The sequence below is a fragment of the Ovis aries genome, chromosome X, assembly GCF_016772045.2.
Source record: "Ovis aries strain OAR_USU_Benz2616 breed Rambouillet chromosome X, ARS-UI_Ramb_v3.0, whole genome shotgun sequence".
In the NCBI taxonomy this organism is placed as follows: Eukaryota; Metazoa; Chordata; class Mammalia; order Artiodactyla; family Bovidae; genus Ovis; species Ovis aries.
The window spans coordinates 51,469,493-51,492,119 of record NC_056080.1 but is presented as its reverse complement, the minus strand read 5'-3'; the positions used below and the strand labels follow the sequence as shown (position 1 = coordinate 51,492,119).

Here is a 22,627-nt window from a genome sequence, read left to right as displayed (position 1 = left end):
TTGTGCTACACTTAAACACTGTAGGTATAATAAGAAACATGTCTTTATTCAGTGGTTAGCCCTTGCGGGCTCAGTCACTTCAATCCTGTCTGACTCTTTGCACTCCAATGGACTATATAGCCCACCAGGCTCCTCTGTCCATGGGATTCTCCAGGCAAAAATCCTGGAGTGGTTGCCATGCCCTCCTTTATGGGATATTCCATACACAGGGATCAAACCTGTGTCTCTGCATCACGAGTGGATCTTTGCTGCTGAGCCACCAGGGAAGCCCCTGGTTCTTAGCCCCTAACCTTGGTCTAAAATGCCCAATCAGAATGTTTTCCATTCTCAGAATTGAATGTCAAACCTGTAAGCTGTAGTATAGAAAATTGTTTCTTACTGTAGAAAATTCAGTTTTGGAACCTGTAGGTACTTTCTAGTTACTTGGAATAAATGTCCTTGCATTTTGACATCAGCACTACTTTGAGTGTTGCTATTGTTAAAACTTCATTTATTAATGCATTTATTGAGTGCCATACATATTCAGGACAACAAACGAGATATATATGCTTCTAGAATTCTCCTTAAAACTGTAAAGGAATTTAGTGGGAGGTGAGAATGCCTCCTGGTACCAGTAGCATGCATATTTTAATATTGCAGGGTGTCTGGAGGGAGTAGTTTTGGCTAGTACAGACTCAGATACTTAACTCCCTCACCAAAGCAATATAGGGGTTTTGTATATTAACTTTGTATCCTGTGACTTTGCTAAATTAGAAGTGCAAAACTGTTGATCTCTTAAGATATTTTATAAAGTCATCATCTACAAATAATTTTACTTTCATAATCTTTATGCTTTCTATTTTACATTTTGTTCCTGACCTCAGGGGAAAGCATTCAGTCAATATCTCACCATTAAGTTTGAAGTTTGTTTTAAAAGAAAGTTTGAGGTTAGCAGAAGATTTTGTGTTGAATGTTTTGCTCCTCTTAATCAGGTTGAGGCAGTGTTCCCTTGTATTGCAGCAACTCCATTTTGACATGGAGAGACTCCTTCCAAGGTTAATTTCAGATGGAAAAACTCCTGACGGTAGTTTGGTATGATCAAAGAAAGATTTGTTACTCAGTTGGAGAAGTCCCAGGTAAAGGGGCAGGGAAGGATGGCTCTCTCTGGGAGAAATCCCCCAAACAGAAAAGCAAATGCACAACCCTTTATTTATAAAGGGGAAGTTTAAAAGAAGCAGCAAGAAGATGCTCGTTCATGTGGTTAGGGGTGCGGAGCACGTGAGCCCTCTCAGGATGATGCAGGAAGCATAAAAGCAGAATTCCTTCTTAAAAGTCTAAATTCATTCCTGGCATTTGAATTAACATAACCTCACAGGTTCCCTGTAAATTTGTACTTGAGAGGGGTGAAATTTGTAAATCCAACCCAAAATAATTAGTTCAACAATTATTAACTCCATAAATGATAGTGTAGAGCCTTTCACCCCAGGCAGGAGATGGCCAGGGAAAGAAATTAATGGGGGACTGAGAATCTCTTGGAGTATTTTAGTAATATGATTAGCTGTTTTGGTTTATTGTTTTATTTGTTGAACTATCTGTCCTATTCTATTAACCCACATGCAGCAGGAGTCCCCTTTTAAGGTACAAGCTGCACTTTGAAATACCAGTAGGTAGTTTAATGCTCATCTGTTATCACTTATCATAGCAAGTAGATTGCTTTGTCCCTCATTAAGGGCTTCTGTGACCTGAGCTGTTCGGTTTATGTAGTTGGCCAGAAGTTAGGCTGTTACCTGTGTAGCCTCTATAAGATGAATCTGTTACAGAATGAAGACGCCTAAACTTGTGCCTGTAACACCAAAGATGGTGATGAGGCCCAGTATAAAAGGTAAAAAGATGTCCCACTGCTCCCTTTTGTAGCCAGTTGGTGGAATACTAGGAAGAACCTGAAGGGGAAGTAAGTGAGGAAGCACTTGGTGAGGTTGTAATGTCCTCCTGCTGTCCATGCTGAAACCCACTAAGTAAAGACTCCCTCCTCCCAAATTCTACCTCTGGCTCTTCTGGCACTCTTATGCCCAACTTTAACTTCCCCTTTAACTTCTTCAACTGCCCTTTCTTCTCTCTCATCTCCTGTTTTATCTTTGCCACAGTTTAATCTGTTCAGGTCTGTATATGCCGTGTTCTTAGCCTACCATATTGATCTCATTTCACTTAACTTTCTGAGAATTTCTCTGTATAATCTTTTAAGATGCCCGTTGCATTATCAAATCTTTAGTTTTTTTTTTTACAGGTGTTTTTGATCGCCAACTATTACCTTATTTTTAAGAGACCATTTATCTTGGATTGTTGCTATTTTATGGGCTTGTGGATTCTAGAATTTGATTTTAAAGAGTTATCTAAATTCTTTTAAGAGTTAGTTGCTTAGTTCCATCTGAAGCTGATTGGTTTTTCTGTGTTCATTCTAATTCTTAATCATCTATTAATTTTAAAGGAGTATTTAAACTGTCCCCCTTGCACAGTAGCATTGTGATGTAGCATTATAGTTCAGTTCAGTCACTCAGTCGTGTCTGACTCTTTGTGACCCCATGAATCACAGCATGCCAGGCTTCAGCATTACACAAACCAAGAACTTCCAGATGTCCAAGCTGGGTTTAAAAAAGGCACAGGAACCAGAGATCAAATTGCCAACATTCACTGGATCATAGAGAAAGCAGGGGAATTCCAGAAAAATATCTACTTCTGTTTGAATGACTATGTTAAAGCCTTTGACTGTGTGGATCATAACAAACTGTGGAAAGCTCTTCAGTTCAGTCGCTCAGTTGTGTCCGACTCTTTGTGACCCCATGAATCGCAACATGCCAGGCCTCCCTGTCTATCACCAACTCGCGGAGTTTACCCAAACTCATTTCCATCGAGTTGGTGATGCCATCCAGCCATCTCATCCTCTGTCATCCCCTTCTCCCCCTACCCCTAATCCCTCCCAGCATCAGAGTCTTTTCCAATGAGTCAACTCTTCGCATGAGGTGGCCAAAGTATTGGAGTTTCAGCTTCAACAGCAGCCCTTCCAGTGAATATTCAGGACTGATTTCCTTGAGGATGGACTGGTTGGATCTCCTTGCAGTCCAAGGGACTCTCAAGAGTCTTCTCCAACACCACAGCTCAAAAGCATCAATTCGTCGGCACTCAGCTTTCTTCATAGTCCAACTCTCACATCCATACATGACCACTGGAAAACCATAGCCTTGACTAGACGGACCTTCGTTGGCAAAGTAATGTCTCTGCTTTTTAATACGCTATCTAGGTTGGCCATAACTTTCCTTCCAAGGAGTAAGCGTCTTTTAATTTCATGGCTGCAGTCACCATCTGCAGTGATTTTGGAGCCCCCCCCCCCCCAAAAAAAAATCTTCCACTGTTTCCCCATCTATTTCCCATGAAGTGATGGGACCAGATGCCATGATCTTCATTTTCTGAATGTTGAGCTTTAAGCCAACTTTTAACATTATAGTTAGACCTCCTCAAAATGACCCTTGTTGCACAGTAGCATTGTGATGCCGGATTACAGTTAGACCTCCTCAAGAAAGCAGACTTGATAATAGAACACTAATTTTAGTTTATGAATACTCAATTGCTCCTTAGAATCTAAATTCTAAGGAATTTTTACAAATTAATGTCTATTGAAGAGTCTTTCATATACCAATAGAAACCCAAAAAAGGACTTATTTCCATAAGTTTATATAGCTCATCAGAAATAGCAAAGGCCATTCACAACTCTTGGTCCCAGTAATTGTCATATATCTCCCATTTCAGTAGCATTTGATGAGAGGAGTTCTGTTCACTGTCTTAAACTGAAAATCCTCTAGTTTCTTTTAGATCTTAGGTGTCAGTTATTATGAGTTTGTTTTATACATGGCTTATGGATATTGTATATGCATGTACCTTCCTTGTTAAGTTTTAAAAGTAAACTTTAAAAAATCTCATGTGTTAGAAAGCCTTGTTTTAATTGTTCCTAAAGATTTAATAACATGTCTAGAATCAGCTTGATTGACTTGATTCCTTTCTGTTACCTGGTAGTATTTTTTACTTTAGAAATTCTTGTAATAGTCTTATTGAGAGTTAATTTTTATGACATAAAAGCACTGTACTTCATCGTGCACTTCACATAGTTTCTAAAATTTTATTTGTTGTGAATCCAGTTAAGTCTTTTTTCATTGCTAATATATAGTACTCTTTTCTTTATTAGATTTCCCTTGAGTTTGTAAACTTTTTTCAGTCCTTTCTGAAGACTGGTTATTGGTTTTAATTATTTGTGCTTTTTGCTTGTAGTTTCACTAAATTCTTTTTTTGTTACCAAGTATTTTTTCTAGCTTCTCTTTTGGTTACTTTTTAATGAATGCAATAATGCTGTACTGTTTCCTCTTGCATAGGGTTTTTGCCAAATTCTAGAATCATTAATAGAAGTCTTAGGGCACATTTCTAAAGATTGTCAAAAATTGGTCAGATTAGTACCCAAGGACTCTTAACATTGCTGGTATTTTTAAATTGCTGAAAGGGCTTTTTAGAAGATATTTTGTCCATTTTCATCTGTAAGTTTATATTCACTTTAACCCAGCAAACTCACAACCCCATCATACATTTTTTTCCTGCATAAGCATACAAAAAAGAGTTTATTTTTAAATTTATCAGGTTTTCCCATTATGGACTGGTTTATATACAGGGTGGTACATGTATACAGTGGAATGGTACGCAACCATTCAAATTGAATGAGTTGTAGTGAAATGAGAAAGATAAAGGAAATTATATCATGTATTATAATTGAAAAATGAAGTTAACCTCATTCTTGTAAAAATTAAAATTTCAGTTTTTATTTTTTCTTAAATTTTATATATTTAAGGTATACAACACAATTTGATGTACATAGTGAAATGATTTCTACAGTTAAGCATTATATCCTCACATAGTTTCCTTTTTGTGTGTGATGAGAGAATCTGAAATCTATTCTCTTAGCATATTTATACTATTCAATACAGTATTACTAACTATATATAATTGTCATACCTATACATTGCTCCATACAAATCTTAAAGATTAATCACTAAATTCCTAATAGTGATCAATCTCTGATGAGCAGTATCAAGAACTTTTATTTCATACTAATCGTGTGTGTTTAAATGTTGTACATTGAGTTCTGGGATTTTTTTATGTGTGGTGCTGTTTGTTATTTTGTTTTGTTTGAACCTTTGGGGTTTTGCTTTTAATACTTGTGAAGAATCTCTCAGTTTCTTATATTTCTCATCTCTTTTTAGCTACTGAAGTGGTGACTGTGTTTGTATTTCAAGAACCATCATTGCTTTCCTCACTCCAGGACAATGGATTGACAGATGTCATGCTACATGCACTGCTTATCAAAGACGTGAGTCCTTTCTGCTGCTCTGTAAAGAATTCTCAGTGCATAACCCCTTTCCATAAAATATACACACACACAAAAAGCAGTCTTACGACATGAAAACTCTCTCTTGGCTTCTATATGTAGTATTGAAACTATTGGAGGATGAGGGGAAGGGATAGTTAGGGAGTATGGGAGTATGTATATGTACACACTGCTGTAGCTTAAATGGATAACCAATAAGGATCTACTATATAACAAGGATATCTGCTCAATATTATGGAACAACCTAAATGGGAAAAGAAATCTGATAAAGAATAGATACATGTGTATGTATAACTGAATCACTTTGCTGTGCACCTGAAACTCACAACATTGTTAATCAACTATACTCCAATATAAAATAAGTATTTTAAAAAGAAAAGAAACTATTGGGATCTGGTCATCAAGATTCTTTTTATCTCTCTGTGCAGTACCCCTGGCCAAAGTTTTTCCAAGTCTGCCTGGACTCTTCGAAATGTCTTCAAGCTCACTTTATCTTCTCTCTAGGTTCCTGCTACCCGTGAAGTTCTTGGCTCCCTCCCAAATGTATTCAGTGCACTCTGCTTGAATGCCCGAGGTCTGCAGTCATTTGTACAGTGTCAGCCTTTTGAACGTCTCTTCAAAGTTCTCCTTTCTCCAGATTACCTCCCAGCCATGCGGAGGAGGAGGAGTTCTGATCCTCTAGGTAATTCATGAGAATTTGCCTTACAGTAAATAATTGGTTTGCTGTTGTGCCAAGATTCAGGTGATTTCCAAGCCAGAGTTGGCAAGGAAACTGTTTCTTCCTTGATCTCACTTCATGTCTCTGGCTAGGTGTGTATTTATTGAGAATTATCACCATACATTCTATTGTAGGTAGAAAATATTTCATCCTTTACCGGTGTTCATAATATTTCCTTACTTCTAAGCAGTTCACTGTTAAATGTACTGTTACAGTGCTGTTGAGGAATAGATATTAGAAAACCAGCAGTAGATTTTCAAGTCTACCATCTAGTCTTCAGCAACAGGAGATCCTGGCAATTTTCTGTTCTAATATCCAAGTCCCTAAAATAGTCACAAATGAATAGACTTCCTTCTCTGTGTATTTGAGACCAGATCACTGAGGCATAGCAATAAGGTAGAGTTTCAGAAGGAACCCAGTTTTCAAAAATGTGCTTTGTCTAGCCTTTTAGCTGTTATCATTCTCTATCGGGGCAGTCAGGGTTAACGGTTTATGCTTCTTTCTTTCCTCACTCTCTCTTCACTCTTCAATACTAACTCAGACCTTGACAGTAGAGAGTACTAGAGTATAATGTAGCATACATGGTTACTTTTAAATGTGTTTACTAGACTCCTTTCCAGTGATTTGGTTGTTGAGGTTGGTATGAGTTCATTTGAGAAAGCATGACATTAGAAAATCGCAACCACCAACTCAGTTTCTCCTTTCCTCCTTAAATTGGCACCAAAAAAAAAAAAAAAAAACATAGTTCAAGCTCTGTTTTCTACAGTCTAACAGTTCCATTTTTGGCTTTAAGGGGATACTGCCTCCAACCTAGGAAGTGCTGTAGATGAGCTCATGAGACATCAGCCTACCCTCAAAACAGATGCAACGACTGCGATCATCAAGGTGGGAAGTGATTCGGCCATGACTATGGGCATGAGAGAGCAGTGGAGTGGGAGGTTTTAGGAAATGGCATCGTATACTGGAGGTCATTTGAATTCTTAGACTGTGCCTATAAGAGGATTATGTCTGCCTCATTTCCTCCAAGTCCTTGGGTTGGTCCTTTGCCTCCCCCCCCCCCAAAAAAAAAGTCACTTAAGTATTGCTTTCTTTTATAGGATATTAAGAAGTTGCCAAGGCTTAGCTTCTGTTCGTAAAAGCATATTACCCTTTCTAATCTTTTTTGATTAGGTTTTTGTTTGGGGTTTATTTATTTCACATTTACTGGTTGTCTCTTAGGATTATTGAAACTGGTATATGAGTTACTAGTGGTTGGTGAGTTAGAACATGGAGTCAGGTCGGTCAGTAGATCACTTAACAGCCATGTGATCCTGAAGAAGTTATTTAAATTCATAGAACTTCCAATTTCCTTCTTTTAAAATGAAATTAATGGCTACATGCCAGAAATAGTGTATATAATATTTAGTTAAAGTGTTTTAGAAGGAGAAGAGGGCATCAGGATGAATTGGCTGGATGGCATCACCGATGCAATGAACATGAATTTGGGCAAACTTCAGGAGATGGTGAGAGATAGAAGTCCTGGCATGCTGCAGTTCATGGGGTTGCGAAAAGTCGGACATGACTGGGCAACTGAACAAACAACAAAATTGTTTTGGCACTTCTGTATATAGCACATAGAAAGTGCTCCAAAAATGTTAGTCATCTCCCCATTCCTTAATTACTAATAAATAATCTTGCTTCCTTTGCCTTTCAGTTACTTGAAGAAATCTGTAATCTTGGAAGAGACCCTAAATACATCTGTCAGAAGCCATCAATCCAGAAGGCAGATGGCACTGCTGCTGCTCCTCCCCCAAGATCTAACCATGCTGCAGAAGAGGCCTCTAGTGAGGATGAGGAGGAAGAGGAAGTACAGGCCATGCAGAGCTTTAATTCTACCCAGCAGAATGAAACTGAGCCTAATCAGCAGTAGGTGTTCACAAGACAAGTTCTCTAGCCTTGTGATCTTGAGCATGTTGTTTTCACCTGTTAAAAATGAGAGAGTTGAATTAGATCTGGTTGTCAGGTTCTTCCAGCCCAAAATGTCTTATAATTTTTCTTTCTTTGATTCTTGTGTGTCATTTGTGCTTTGGTGTTTGTTTTGGTTGCCCTAGCAAGCTTGCTTTCTTAAATGCTGTTCATGAAATTCAGTCAGAATTCAATATATCAAATTAAATGGCCTTCCTCAGAGGATTTCCCTTTGTTGATTTGGTGTTCCACATCATTTACTGCTTGACTATTTCCATAAGAGAGCATACATCTAAGAAATTTTTAGGAGTTACAGGGATTTGTTGATTGGTCTTTGTTTATTTGATCTGTTCATTCCATATAAATCAGACGACTTTGGAATGTACTATGTGATTGTAGCCAGACACAGTAGATTCTCCTTCTTCTATTTATTTGAGGTTTATTCTACATAAAAATTGATTTCCTGGATGGTAAGATGGGGACAGAGATGATAAAGACTGCTGGTGGACCTGGTTCTTTGAGCTTACCATGTTTGCATGCAAGGGATGAAAAGCAATAGCTGTTGCTATAACTCTTAATTACTTTCATGCTAGAAGTAGATGTGATCCCTCTGGACAGTTATGCATTCATTTATTTAATAAGTGCTCTTTTGATGTGTATATAGAAGTTGTTTTGAGAAAAGCATGATCATTTTAGGCATGAATATGAATGGGTTTGAGCTGATCTTGAAGGGTGACTTGGGACTTAAGATTATGGTGGAATAGACACCAGGAGTGTAGGGCTAGAATCCGAAACAAGTGTCCCCTCTTGAAACTCCAGAAAGTAATGAAGTATGTTCCTTTCTTGGTCAGATATATTTTCCTTATCTGAGAAGTCAACCCTGCCTTCATCTAATGCCATCTTCTTCTGTTTCGATTAAAACGTTCTCTTTCTGGAAAAGGAGGATATCCTAACAGTTTGCAGGAGTTCACTTGCAAAGGAGTTGGAATCTTAGTGCTTCATTGCCACATCCTGGATTGTCAGCCATCCTGCTGGCATAGAGTTCTCTTTCCTGACAATAAATGAGGGAATGATTTCTTGAATGTTAGTATTTGTGGAGGTTTTGAGTCAAGCTGTGCACATTCATCTGCATATAACTTTTCTACCTAGACTCCTTATATCTTTTGTCTAACACGCCCAGATTTTAAGCTGCCTTGATAAGTTGACATTTTTTCAAGTCCTCAAATGTCTTCACTCTGCACACTTTTCTTGGAATATCTTGTGTCACTGTGTATTATCTTCCTATTTATCCCCATCCCCAAATTATCTGATCTCTCCTTTTCTATCTGCCAGATTCCTGCAAGTTCATCTCAAATACCTTATTCTTATAGGAAATTTTCTCCCAACAGTTTTGTTAAAAATTATTTGTATATTCTCTAATGGTTTTCCCCACTGATCTATATACTTCTCCAAAGGCAAGGACAATGTCTCATTCAACAGTGTATCCCAATCACTTTGTATATAGTCAATAACTGTTTATTTAGTGGTTGATAGAATGAATCAAGAGTATCAGATTAGAGGGCTTCCTTGGTCACTCTGTGGTAAAAAATCTGCCTACCAATGTGAGACACAGGTTTGATCCCTGATACAGGAAGATCCCACATGCCACAGAGCAACCAAGCCCGTGTGCCACAACTATTGAGCCTGTGTTCTAAACACTCAGAGTCACAACTACTGAAGCCCGTGCACCTTAATGCCCAGGCTCTGCTAATCTAAGAATCTCACAAATATTGATACATGTATACTTTTCCACTTCTGCCACCTTCTCAAGCTTCATTTGGGTCATGTGAGGATTATTAGGGCTGAGAGAGAATACAAAAGACTACCTAAACTCAACTTACATTTTGAAAACCACTATCTATATTAAAGGCAAATTCTTTTTTAAAAAAATTTATTTAATTGGAGGCTAATTAATTTGCAGTATTGTAGTGGTTTTTGCCATACATTGACATGAATCAGCCATGGGTGTACATGTGTTCCCTATCCTGAAACCCCCTCCACCTCCCTCCCCATCCCATCCCTCAGGGTCATTCCAGTGCACCAGCCCTGAGCACCCTGTCTCATGCGTCGAACTGGACTGGCAATCTATTTCACATATGATAATATACATGTTTCAATGCTATTCTCTCAAATCATCCCACCCTTGCCTTCTCCCACAGAGTCCAAAAGTGTGTTCTTTACATCTGTGTCTCTTTTGCTATCTCATATAGGGTCATCATTACCATCTTTCTAAATTCCATCTACATGTGTTAATATACTGATTAGTGTTTTCCTTTCTGACTTCACTGTGTATAATAGGCTCCAGTTTCATCCACCTCATTAGAACTGATTCAAATGCATTCTTTTTAATAGCTGAGTAATATTCCATTGTGTATTTGTACCACAGCTTACTTATCGATTCATCTGCCAATGGACATCTAGATTGCTTCCATGGCCTGGCTATTATAAACAGTGCTGCGATGAACATTGGGGTACAAGTGTTTCTTTCAGTTCTGGTTTCCTCAGTGTGTATCCCCAGCAGTGGGATTGCTGAGCCATATGGCAGTACTATTTCCAGTTTTTTTAAGGAATCTCCACACTGTTCTCCATAGTGGCTGTACTAGTTTGCATTCGCACCAACAGTGGACGAGGGTTCCCTTTTCTCCATACCCTCTCCAGCATTTGTTGTTTGTAAACTTTTTGATAGCAGCCATTCTGACTGGCGTGAGATGGTACCTCATTGTGGTTTTGATTTGCATTTCTCTGATAATGAGTGATGTTGAGCATCTTTTGATGTGTTTGTTAGCCATCTGTATGTCTTTGGAGAAATGTCTGTTTAGTTCTTTGGCCCATTTTTTGATTGGGTCGTTTATTTTTCTGGAATTGAGCTGCAGGAGCTGCTTGTATATTTTTGAGATTAATTATTTCTCAGTTGCTTCGTTTGCTATTATTTTCTCCCATTCTGAAGGCTATCTTTTCACCTTGCTTATACTTTGTTTTGTTGTGCAAAAGCTTTTAAGTTTAATTAGGTCCCATTTGTTTATTTTTGTAAAGGCAAATTATTTTATCTCCCTATCCCAGATAGTTATCATGGTAGAAAAATTTGCAGTGTGTGCCACCCCCTCCTCAAAAGTATTGTTTGTATCCCTCCCCCACCCTATGCAAAGTTCTTCAGTGAAACCCCAGATAAATTCTTGTCTCCCATGCCTCCATCTGTTTTCCAATGCCTTAAATGATAGGTAATTTTTTTCCATTAATTAATTTTGCATTTCCTATTTCCCTGCCTTAAAATGAGGCAGCCGCCTATCTTACTTCTGTCATTCATAGGACAAGTTTGCCTGTTCTAGAACATACAAATAGAATAAACAGAGTCTTACATGTATATCATACCCCAGTGTATATACTTTGTTATTTTTGGCTTTTGTTGCATAGTATGGTTTTGAGATTCATCCGTGTTGTCTATCAGTATGTTGTTTTTGTTGCTGAGTAGTATTGCATTGTATGAATATACTACAGCATTTATCAATTTGCCTGTTGATAAACTTTCAAGTTTTCAGTTTTTTTCCAGACTAAGATAGTGTTCTTTTCCCTTGTTGTTATTGTTGTTTCACTGAAATCAGCAGTATTTGAAAAAAGTGATTGTATTTGATCTTGAGACACATGGTTTGTGCTAGAAATCTGGAATAAGGAAACTTAGGCACTACAGTCTACCCCAAATACATGGAGCTCTGTTCTACATTCAAAGACGTTCACCACAAGTAGTACTAAATACTTATTTGTTGGCCTCTTTCTTCTGCCTTCTAAATTGAGCTCAGCAAAACTGACATTGCTAGGGATGAATATACTTGCCAGTAAGTAACCAAGCTTTTCAGTTGGGCACCATGGTTTATTTTTGTGATTGATTCCATTTATTTTGCCTAACTTAAACACCTACCCTGAACAACTTGAAAGAAATGGGTTATATAAATCCACGTGCCCTTTGAAACTTGAATGAAAACTGTTTGAGTTTAAAGGCATCAAATGCAGAGAAGCAGTTCCCTGAATTGTGGCCCACTGCTGCTGCTGCTAAGTCGCATCAGTCGTGTTTGACTCTGTGCGATCCCATAGATGGCAGCTCACCAGGCTCCTCCGTCCCTGGGATTCTCCAGGCAAGAACACTGGAGTGGGTTGCCATTTCCTTCTCCAATGCAGGAAAGTGAAAGTGAAGTCACTTAATCGTGTCCGACTCAGTGACCCCATGGACTGCAGCCTACCAGGCTCCTCCGTCCTTGGGATTTTCCAGGCAAGAGTACTGGAGTGGGTTGCAATTGCCTTCTCTGTGTGGCACACTGGAAGGGCTCTTTTTGCCAAAGGTAGCGGTGTCTCCTCAGAAGTGGGAAGAAAGACCTGATTTTCCTACCCACCCATCTGCTCCCTCCCCACAAAAAGCCAAAACATGACATCTCTTGTCCTGTACCCGTGTACTATGACACTCAATTGGAATCCTCTACATCTGATTACGGGCTCCAGCATCCTAAATACACATGTAAAATTAAATTTGGGAATGTTTGTTTTGGAGAAAGGGGAGAAGCAGAAGTTTTTAGTTTGACAGTTAAGGTAAATTATTTCGTTCATTATAGGAATGCAGTCTTTCATTGTTTCAAAGATGCTCTGGGTCAGAGTTTTATATGAGTTTAGGATTTCCTTAAAACCAGTTAGTAGGGGGATTTCTGAGTTGATCATTTTTACTATTCCTATATGATGTCCTGAACCTGGAAGGCAAAAAGTTGACTATAGGGAGCAAGGTAGTTACTGAACAGGTTTGTTCTTGGAGTTTAAGAACCACTGTTGGTATGTTTTCTCTCTTGTTCTCTCCAATTTCCATCTAGCAAGTGGAGAAAGTACCTAAGTCCCATTTCATGATAATTACTTTGGCTCTTTACCCTTTTATTTGGCTTCTGCAAAGGGGCAGGTATCTCCCTGGGCTAGAGCCACACCTGTAATTCTTAGTTATAGAGATTCTCTCCCAAGAAGGTGCACTTAGGCTGGGGTGGTGTATAATTGGTGTAAGTAGCAGTGGTTCTGAGGAGGAGGTTTATAGTCAGAGAATGGTTTGCAGTCTTCCCAGGGAATCCTTTCACTCCTGGCATATATATAGGTCCTCCCTTTGTACAAAGTTCTTCCCCAGATTCTTCATTGAGCGTGTTCACAGCATCCTACCCAAGCTCTCTCTCTCTGGATATTTTAGCTCTAAAGCCATTCATCATGCCTCTCCACTCTCTTTCCCTAGTCTCCATTTTGCTGCCAAATATCCTTATGCCTGGCAAAGGTTTGTGCACATTTTATCTTGCTCAGAGGTGAAAATTACTAGTTTCTTGCCAATTTTTCTGCCTTCTCCCCCTACCTTTCCCTTCTTCTGTCTCTGCCCTTTTCTCCCAAAGGCCTATGTCCAAAATTTTCCTTATTTCCCTCAAGTTTTGTCCTTTCTTAGGGTTTATCTTTTAGTTAGATTTTGTTTTAGTTTGTGGGGTTTTTTCCGCTCTGTTCATTTCTTAACAAAACCCAAGATGGGCTAAAGACTGCATTTTCTGCAGCTATGGCATTATTGCAGCCTTCTTATCTTCAGTGCATCATTGAAGCATCTGAAGCAAAAGGACATCATCACAATCTGTGGATAGTTCTCTGGAACAATCTGTGGAAAAGGCGGCCTTGGGTGTAGCCTCCATCTTGGACTAACTTCATCTGTTCTGGATGATTGATAAATCTAAGCATGGAATCTTGACTAAAATTCCATTTCCTGCTCCTTATAACTTAAAATTTGATGTGAGAACATGTTAAGATGTTTGTGTATTTTTTTCTTTCTAGTGCCTTTTTTCAAGCAAATATTTAAATAGTCTCTTAATTGACCTTGCTTATTTTTAATATTTTCGTATTGATGAATTCCTCTTAGAGTAGTTTTCCTAATTTAGAAGTTTCTTTTGAGATACGTACAAATGCTGTGTTTGTGAAAGCTTGGTTTTTCCTTTTGTGCTCTCAACCTACTCAGGCTAGGAGACCTACCTTCAGAATTGATTTCACCTCTTTTCCTTTTTTTCTGGGCTGTATACTGAAGGATATGTCTTAACTGAGAAAAAAACCTAAAATCTCATTATTTCCTTTTCTTTGTTGCGAAGATCCCTTGGAGAAGGAAATGGCAGTCCACTCCAGTACTATTGCCTGGAAAACCCCATGGACAGAGGAGCCTGGTAGGCTATAGTCCATGGGGTCGCAAAGAGTTGGACACGACTGAGAGACTTCACTTTCACTTTCACTGGTATTGTGAATTTCTGTGTAACTCACTCTTTTCTCCCTTAACAGGGTTGTTGGTACAGAGGAGCGTATTCCTATTCCCCTCATGGATTACATCCTTAATGTGGTAAGATTAATGGTAGGGCAAACTGAGTAAAGATGTGTGTTTTTCTGGAAAATGTGTGGGGTTACCAGATAATCTGATGACTTAAAACTGGGGCCCTTAAACTTCAAAGCAGTGGGAAAAGATGTACAAAACTTGTTCTGTGAGATTGATTTGCCAAACTTAGCTAGCAATCTTTTTGAAAAGTCCCAGTTTTCTATTCATCTCCCTTGGGAAACCAAACAGGAGGGCAGTGGGCTTTGTTAGGCCAATCTAGAATTATGTTTTTATGAATGTGTCCCAACATATTTTTTTCCCACTACTGGCCATTTTTCTCATTAACTTCTTTCTCTTTTACCAAAAAAAGAAAAATTTAATGTGGTGTTTTCTTTTAACTTCTGTGTGTCTCACAGGAAAATGAGTTTGAATTTTCCCAGAATTATCTGGGAAGCCCACTTAGCATTTGTTCTAGCCCAATAAGCACTTCCAGACAATGCGTCCAGAGATGGTTTCTCTTTTGGCTGTGTGTGTGTGTTGGCCATATTTTGCTTTCTTCCCCTTACAGAGTGCTTTGTTTGGTCTGAATCAGTGTTCCAGGATTCTAAGTTTCATGTGGATTATGAGCACATTTGAAGGAAAGTATCTATGATGTTTACTTCCAGGGAGAGGCAACACATTATCATGCAAGAAGCACTAAACAAGCAAATTAAGAGATTAAACCTGATTCTGTCACTAATTCATGGTGTGGCCATGTACAAGTCATTTAGCTTCTCTGTGCTCTCAAATTACGTGACTTTAGGTGTAGCTGAAAAGATAGATTGGGAAGAAGTTGTAATTACTCTTTATTTTCTGAATGTTTAGGTTTTACATAGTATGCCTATCCCTTTTTACCTTTTTATCCTAGAAAATACTGGTTTCATGACTATAAGATTACCCCTATCCTTATTCCAAGCTAGCATTTTAGTTCCAAGTGTCAGGCTCTAACTTCTTTTAAAATTTTCATTACCCAGATGAAATTTGTGGAATCTATTCTGAGCAACAATACAACTGATGACCACTGCCAGGAATTTGTGAATCAGAAAGGACTCTTGCCTTTGGTTACCATTTTGGGTCTTCCCAATCTGCCCATTGACTTTCCCACATCTGCAGCCTGTCAGGCTGTTGCAGGTGTCTGCAAATCCATATTGGTAAGAAGCATCTGACCAAATATTTTCATTTCTTTTAGAAATCAATTTGGCAATACTTCTATATACATGTTTTTACCATGGTCTCCCCTTCAACTAAAACATAATGAAGAAATTTGTGTTTATGTACTGCAAGTGGATTTTGTGACTAATAGTGTGCCATGTTATTTCTCATTGAAAAGTCAAGTGTTCTTCTTCCTGAGTTTGGTATATAGTTCTAACATAAGAGTTTTTTGGAAGGGAAAATGTATCTCCAAGAAAGCTTTGGAGATGGGTTTTAACTCAATCTTACACTGTTTCACCATGTATTTTTTTTCCTTTGGCAGGCTTGATAGTTGTGTATTTTAAGCATGGTTGATCTGTAGTTCATTGCTCGAATTTTGCCCTAAAAATGAAGTTGCTTTAAATAGTGGTAAAATAGACATAACATGATAATTACCACTTTAGCCATTTCTAAGTATATATAGTTTAATAGTGTTTAATACATCACATTGTTGTGAAAACCATCTCCAGAACTCTATTCATCTTGCAAAACTAAAACTCTACACTTTAAGCAGCTTTCAATTCCCTTCCCCCTATCAGACCCTAGTAACCACCATTCTACTCTCTGTCTTGAATTTTGACTATTCTAGGTATGTCATGTAATTTGAATTCATAAGGTATTTTTCTTTGTGTAACTAATTTAATTTGCTTAGCATAATGTTCTCAAGATTCATCCATGTTGTAGCATATGTCATAATTTTCTTTTGCTTTTAAGGCTGAATAATAGTCCAGTGTATATATAAACTGCATTTTGTTATTAATAGACGTTTTTAGTTGCTTCCCTTTATGAATGGTGCTGCTACAAACGTGGATGTGTCCTCCAGACTCTGTGTTTGTTTATATTGAAAACACTTAAGATCTACTATCTTAATAAATTTCTGATATATAACATAGTATTTTTATATATTATATATATATATAATTAGCTAATTATAGTTACCACATTATACATTAGATCCCCAGAATTTATTCATCTTAATAACTGAAAGTTTGTACCCTTTGACCAGCATCTCCACAACATCCCCCAGCCCCTGACAATCACCATTCTACTCTCTGGTTCTGAGTTAGACTTTAAAGTGAGATCATACCTGAGACACTGCTTTCAGTTTTTTGGTTATCTACCCAGATGTAGGATTTGCTAGATCATTTGGTAGTTCTGTTTTTAATTTTTTGAGAAACTTATATTATCCACAGCAACTACACCATTTCACATTCCAACCAACAAATTCTCTGCATCCTCACCAACTCTTGTTATTTTATAGTTTTTTGATACTAGCCAACCTAATGTGTATGGAATGAAATCTCATGGTTTTGATTTGCATTTCTCTGTTGTTTAGCAATGTTGAGCATCTTTCGTGTGTCTGTTGGCAACATGTCTTCTTTAGAAAAATGTCTGTTCAGGTCGTTTTCCCAAAACTACATTTTTCCCCAAAAAACAGTACATTTTATTTGACAACAGACTCCACAGTTTGTCTCATTTGTGACATATGTAGATGGCTTTAGATTATTTTTTGGTGGTCACCCATACTGAACAGGATTTTTCAATCTTCAAAACAACCAAGACTCAAAGAGATTGTGCGTTTCACTTCAGTTCACAAGTGAACTGTGTCCTCCATTTATCGAATTATTTTTGGCGTAGATTTCCCTTTGAGTGAAAGGGTAGAGATGAAGCCACTCCCCAATCTCAAAGAAGTAGGGTGTTGCCGGCTGGTATTTTTCAGCAGGCTGGCACATCTGTGTATTTCTTGTCTAATTCTTCTCATTGGCCTGGAGCAGCTCTTCACATTTTCTCTAGATAGCCTAGCACTTTTCCCCCCCAGTTGCCTGATGGCTTCTTTCTCTCATAAGCCTAGAGCTTCTAAGGATAAGGCAGAGCTCATTTTTTAATTGGGTTTGTTTTTTGTTGAGTTACAGTTCTTAATATATTCTGGATATTAATTCCTTATCATAAATGATTTGTAGATTGTTTTCTCCCATTCCATGAGTTGCTTTTCACTGTGTTGATAGTGTCATTTGATGTGAAAAAAGGTTTTAATTTTGATGAAGTCCCAGTTTGGTTTTTGTGGGGGTTTTTTGTTCTTTTGTTTTTGCTCTTTACTTTCATTGCACATGCTTTTGGTGTTTTACCTAAGAAATCACTGTTAAATTCAGTGTCATGCAGCTTTTGTCCTATGGCTTTTTCTAGGTGTTTTATAGTTTTAGCTCTTACATTTAGGTCTTTGATCTGTTTTGAGTTGATTTTTTTGTATGATATAAGGTAACAGTCAACTTCATTCTTTTGCATGTGGGTATCCAGTTTTCCCAACACTGTTGGAAAGATTGTCCTTTCCCTATTACACCCTTGTCTTGGTAACCTTGTCATAAATCATTTGACCATGTATGCAAGGGTTTATTTGAGAACTCTCTAATCATTGGTGTTGTTGATGTCTGTCTGTCTGTCTTTATGCAAGTACTGCAGTGTAAGATAGTTATATCTATTTGGGATCCCTAGAGATTCTGTATGAATTTTAAGAGAGATTCTTTTGTTTCTGAAAACAAAAACCATTGGGATTTTTATAGGAATTGGATTAACTCTTTGACATTTCTTTGTTAGCTGAGTTGTGCAATAAGTAATTTCTCCTAAAAATCAGAAATCCAATTTCTTGAGTACTTGGAAAGATCCATAATTGTGACATTTGCATTTAATATTTTATTTTGCTTTTCTCTTTGCAAATATTTAATTCAATGCTATTCATAACAGACAGGGGGAAGGGAGGCTGCTCCATGTTTATTGTACCTTTAAGATACTGTGAGATTGGATAGATTTATTTAAAGCCATAGGAAAGGTACATAAGCTCTCCTATTTGAATGGTAAGTGATAGTGTTCACTGTCAAGATTTTCCTTCAGGCTCAAAAAAAATTCACAAGGGCCATATAATCCTTGAGTTGTCTCCAGAATAAGAAAATGCCTAGCTAATGCCTATCGTAGACTTACCTCTCTTACTGTGGTAAGAAAAAAAAAATTTGTAACAATGGTTCATTTCCATGCTTTGAAACCTTACCTAATATTGCTCCCTGTTGTGCAAAATTTGGAATTAATTTTACAGCATGGAGTCCTTGCTATAACAGTATTCCAGTTTGGCCATCACAGTCATTTACATTTGATTGACTTACCACATTTGAAAGCCTCTCACTTAAGAGAAGTGATGTGCTGCTCTAAAAGGAGGTGTTTAGCTATGTCATACGTGCATTCATATTTTGGCTCCACCATTTACCAGGTGAGAGACCATGGCCAGGTCTAAAATTTGTGAGTCTTATCTTCCACTTCTTTCATTGTGACTGTTAAGATATATGCATATGAAGTTTATTGTACATTAATGCTTTAATTATTATTATTTCAGACACTGTCACATGAACCCAAAGTCCTCCAGGAAGGTCTCCTTCAGTTGGACTCCATTCTTTCCTCCTTGGAGCCATTACACCGCCCAATAGAATCCCCCGGGGGCTCAGTGTTGTTGCGAGAACTGGCTTGTGCTGGCAATGTTGCTGATGCTACCCTCTCAGCTCAAGCCACACCTCTACTACATGCACTCACTGCTGCCCACGCTTACATCATGATGTTTGTTCATACTTGCAGGGTTGGACAGGTAAGAATTATCTTAAGGGTGAACATGTTGGTTTAAAGTCCGTAAAATACCTAGGGCATATACCTGGCATCTTAGTGTACTTAGAAGCAGTACTACCTAGGCTGACAGGTGAGTTCTTTTAGGTTGGGTGGGTGATTTAAGGTTTATGCTTCAAGTTGCTGTCTAGTTTCACTTTCCCTTAGTATTTTTTTAATTGGAAATAAGGTGACAATATAACTTGTTTCATGAACTGGGCCTTCTTGAGAGTAAAAGAGATTGAGATAAATACAGGCATTAATAGATCTATAGCATTCATATAGGCCTTGGGGATGTATAATCACCCCTCATAGCAAGCAAGCCTCAATTGGGTGCTCATCTGGCCTTATTACTTCCTAATCTTTCTACAAATGCATGTAGACTTGATAATAAGATGGCAAGAAGGAAATTTGACCACAGAACTTTTTAAGTCAATGATAATTAACAGATTACTAACGATTTCCTAAATATCAACCTCTATGTTTGCACTCCATGTGAGGCTCCTCTTGTGCTTCCAGAAAGTTGAGGTGGTTTTTTGAGTGTTCACAGTTTTGCTACCTTTAGTTGTCAATCTAAAGATTAATGGTGCATTTTTAGCTGGCCTATTTCATGCTGTTGAACAGGAGTATGTTCTTTGAACAAATATAATTGGAAAGCACAATTATAAACTATCTAGAAAGTAATTAAATTATACAACAAAACTTTATGGGTTTATTTATTTATTGAAATAAATGGGAAATAACAAATCCCTTCTCCATCTAAAAAATTTGGAAGCTGTCTGTGAATCTGTAAAACTGTTTCTTTGATTTAGAAAAATGGAGTTGCCTATGACTCCTGTTTTTCATCTTACAAAAAAAACAATGAGATCTTAAAGATAGATTGTAAATATTAAAAGAGAATACCTGTGATCTTCAGTGTGGAAATTTTGATGAAGATGATAGCTCTGAGAATAATGAGGAAGGAAAAATAGAGTCCCTTATCGTTTTAAATAGCTGAAAGTTCATTTTGATCGTTTAGAGGGCATCCCAAAGATCACCTTTTTCACTTTGGTTACAGAGTGAAATTCGTTCCATCTCCATAAACCAGTGGGGCTCTCAGTTGGGTCTGAGTGTTCTGAGCAAGCTGAGCCAGTTATACTGTTCCCTGGTATGGGAAAGCACTGTCCTCCTCTCCCTCTGTACCCCAAACAGGTAAGGGAATGAATGGTCATCTCTTTTATTATCTGTGTTGTCTTTCCCAACAGAGAAACTAAACTTAGTGAGCCCAGAGGATTGCTTTGGTTAAGGATAGAAAGGTAAAGAGTTCAGAGGCTTTCTTGTCTGTCTTAGTTCATTCAGGCTGCTATAACAAAATCCACAAATTGGGTTCTTATAAGAGATAGAAATTTATTGCTCAGAGTTTTGGCGGCTAGAAGTCTGTGTGGTTAGGTGAGGGCTCTCTTCTACATTGTAGACTTCTCATTGTATCCTCACATGGTGGAAAGGACTATGAATCTCTGTGGAGCCCCTTTTTATAAGGGCTTTGTCCCATTCATGAGGATTCTATTCTTAAGCACCTATGAAAGGCTTGGGCTTCTCTGATGACTCAGATGGTAAAGAATCTGCCTGCAGTACAGGAGACCCAGGTTGGATCCGTGCATCAGGAAGATCCCCTAGAGAAAGGAATGGTTACCCACTCCAGTATTCTTGCCTGGAGAATTCCATGGACAAAGGAGCCTGGCAGGCTACTACATTCCATGGGGTCACAAAGAGTTGGACACAACTGAATGACTAATATGCACAGAAACCTTACTACTAATACCATCATCTTGTGGGGCATTAGGATTTTAACATATGAATTTTGAGGAGACACAAGCATTTAACCAGTAGCATTGTCCTTCCCACTTACCAGCCAAAGGGCTTGCTTACAAATGTGTTGTGCATCTTTGATATGATATCCCAATTATGCTGTGTCAGCTTGGTGGGTGTTTACAATTTGGTCCTGTTGTTAGACAGGTCTAAAGAGTTGAGATAGAAACCAAACCTCAGGAATTCCATCATTGCAGATATTTTATTAGGTTAACTTACCTGCTGTAGGAAGGGAATGGTGTCAGTTAAGCAGGTCAGAGACCAAGCACAACATAAAAAATGAGTTATCAGAAGTTTTATTGCTCACTGTTTCTCTTCTTGCAGCTTGCCATCTGGGTGTGAATTTGGCCAGGCAGACATGCAGAAACTGGTTCCAAAGGATGAGAAGACAGGTACGACCCAGGGCGGAAAAAGATCAGGTAACTCCAAGAAACTTAAAATCCCAGCCATTAATTCTTTTAAGTTCTGTCTCAGTGTCTTCATAGGTTTATTGTGAAAATTTAGCTAGCTCTATCATCTCTAGTCTTCAGGCTTTTTTCCATTCATTAATTAAGAAAAAATACATATCCACAATGATAAAAATTGGAAAACATAGTAGAAGAATAACTGATGTTTATACCACAGAAAATATTTTGAAAATGTCTGCCTAATCTTTTTCCCTGAGGATATGTTTTATTAACATAGTTGTGATTGTCTTAGACGTATTTTGTAGATCTCTCTTCACTTAATATTAAGTGCTATGTAAAGGTACCATGAATTAACCATTCCCTATTAAGTTTCTAATGTAATGTTTTGAAAACTGAACATCTTGTATATGTTTTTTTGCAAATGTTGAGGTTGATTCTTAGAAATTACTATAGGTTGAATGGAAGAAACTGAATTTTTAATTTTTATTAATTTAAATGTAACAAACTATTACTCTGTTCAGTTGTTGAAAGACTTTAAAGTTTGTTTGGAAAACTTGGGTGTATGAATTGGTTTTTTTCCCCTAGTAAATTGTATGAAATATAGATCAATTAAGGAAAATTAATATCTGTATTAAGATGTACTATAAGTGTGAAATAGATACCTTGTGTAAAAATGTATAATCTCATTAATTAACTTTTTAAGTGGTTAGTAGAAATTTTTAATTATCTATGTGGTTCACATTATATTTCTATTGCACAATGTTATTTTTGAAAATAGCTTTTATATTAAAATAGAGGTTCCAAATTGCAATAAGCAGAAATTATACAATTTGGACTTCCTGGTGGCTCGGTGGTAAAGAATCCACCTGCCAATGCAGGAGACATGGATTCAATCCCTGGTTTGGGAAGATTCCACATGCCATTAAGCGACTAAGCCTATGCGCTAACAGCTACTGAGCCCATGTGCTACAGCTACCGAAGTCCGCATGCTCTAGAGCTGGTGCACGGCAGCAAGAGAAGCCACTGCAGTAAGAATCTTGTTCTCCACAACCGAA

The 22,627-nt window shown here is 37.8% G+C and overlaps 1 protein-coding gene across 50 annotated transcripts in view; it reads left to right on the top strand.

The window, feature by feature from the left end:
- The window catches only part of HUWE1 (HECT, UBA and WWE domain containing E3 ubiquitin protein ligase 1), a 157,971-nt gene that overhangs the window by 76,884 nt on the left and 58,460 nt on the right, over positions 1-22,627 (top strand). For all 50 annotated transcript variants that reach the window (XM_060407790.1, XM_060407794.1, XM_060407783.1 and 47 more), the window contains 9 exons: positions 5,277-5,383; positions 5,906-6,083; positions 6,913-7,004; positions 7,813-8,024; positions 14,418-14,475; positions 15,462-15,638; positions 19,058-19,303; positions 20,375-20,508; positions 21,490-21,584. In XM_060407790.1, the coding sequence (XP_060263773.1) occupies positions 5,277-5,383; positions 5,906-6,083; positions 6,913-7,004; positions 7,813-8,024; positions 14,418-14,475; positions 15,462-15,638; positions 19,058-19,303; positions 20,375-20,508; positions 21,490-21,584 (1,299 nt within the window). The remainder of the gene's footprint in view (positions 1-5,276; positions 5,384-5,905; positions 6,084-6,912; positions 7,005-7,812; positions 8,025-14,417; positions 14,476-15,461; positions 15,639-19,057; positions 19,304-20,374; positions 20,509-21,489; positions 21,585-22,627) is intronic.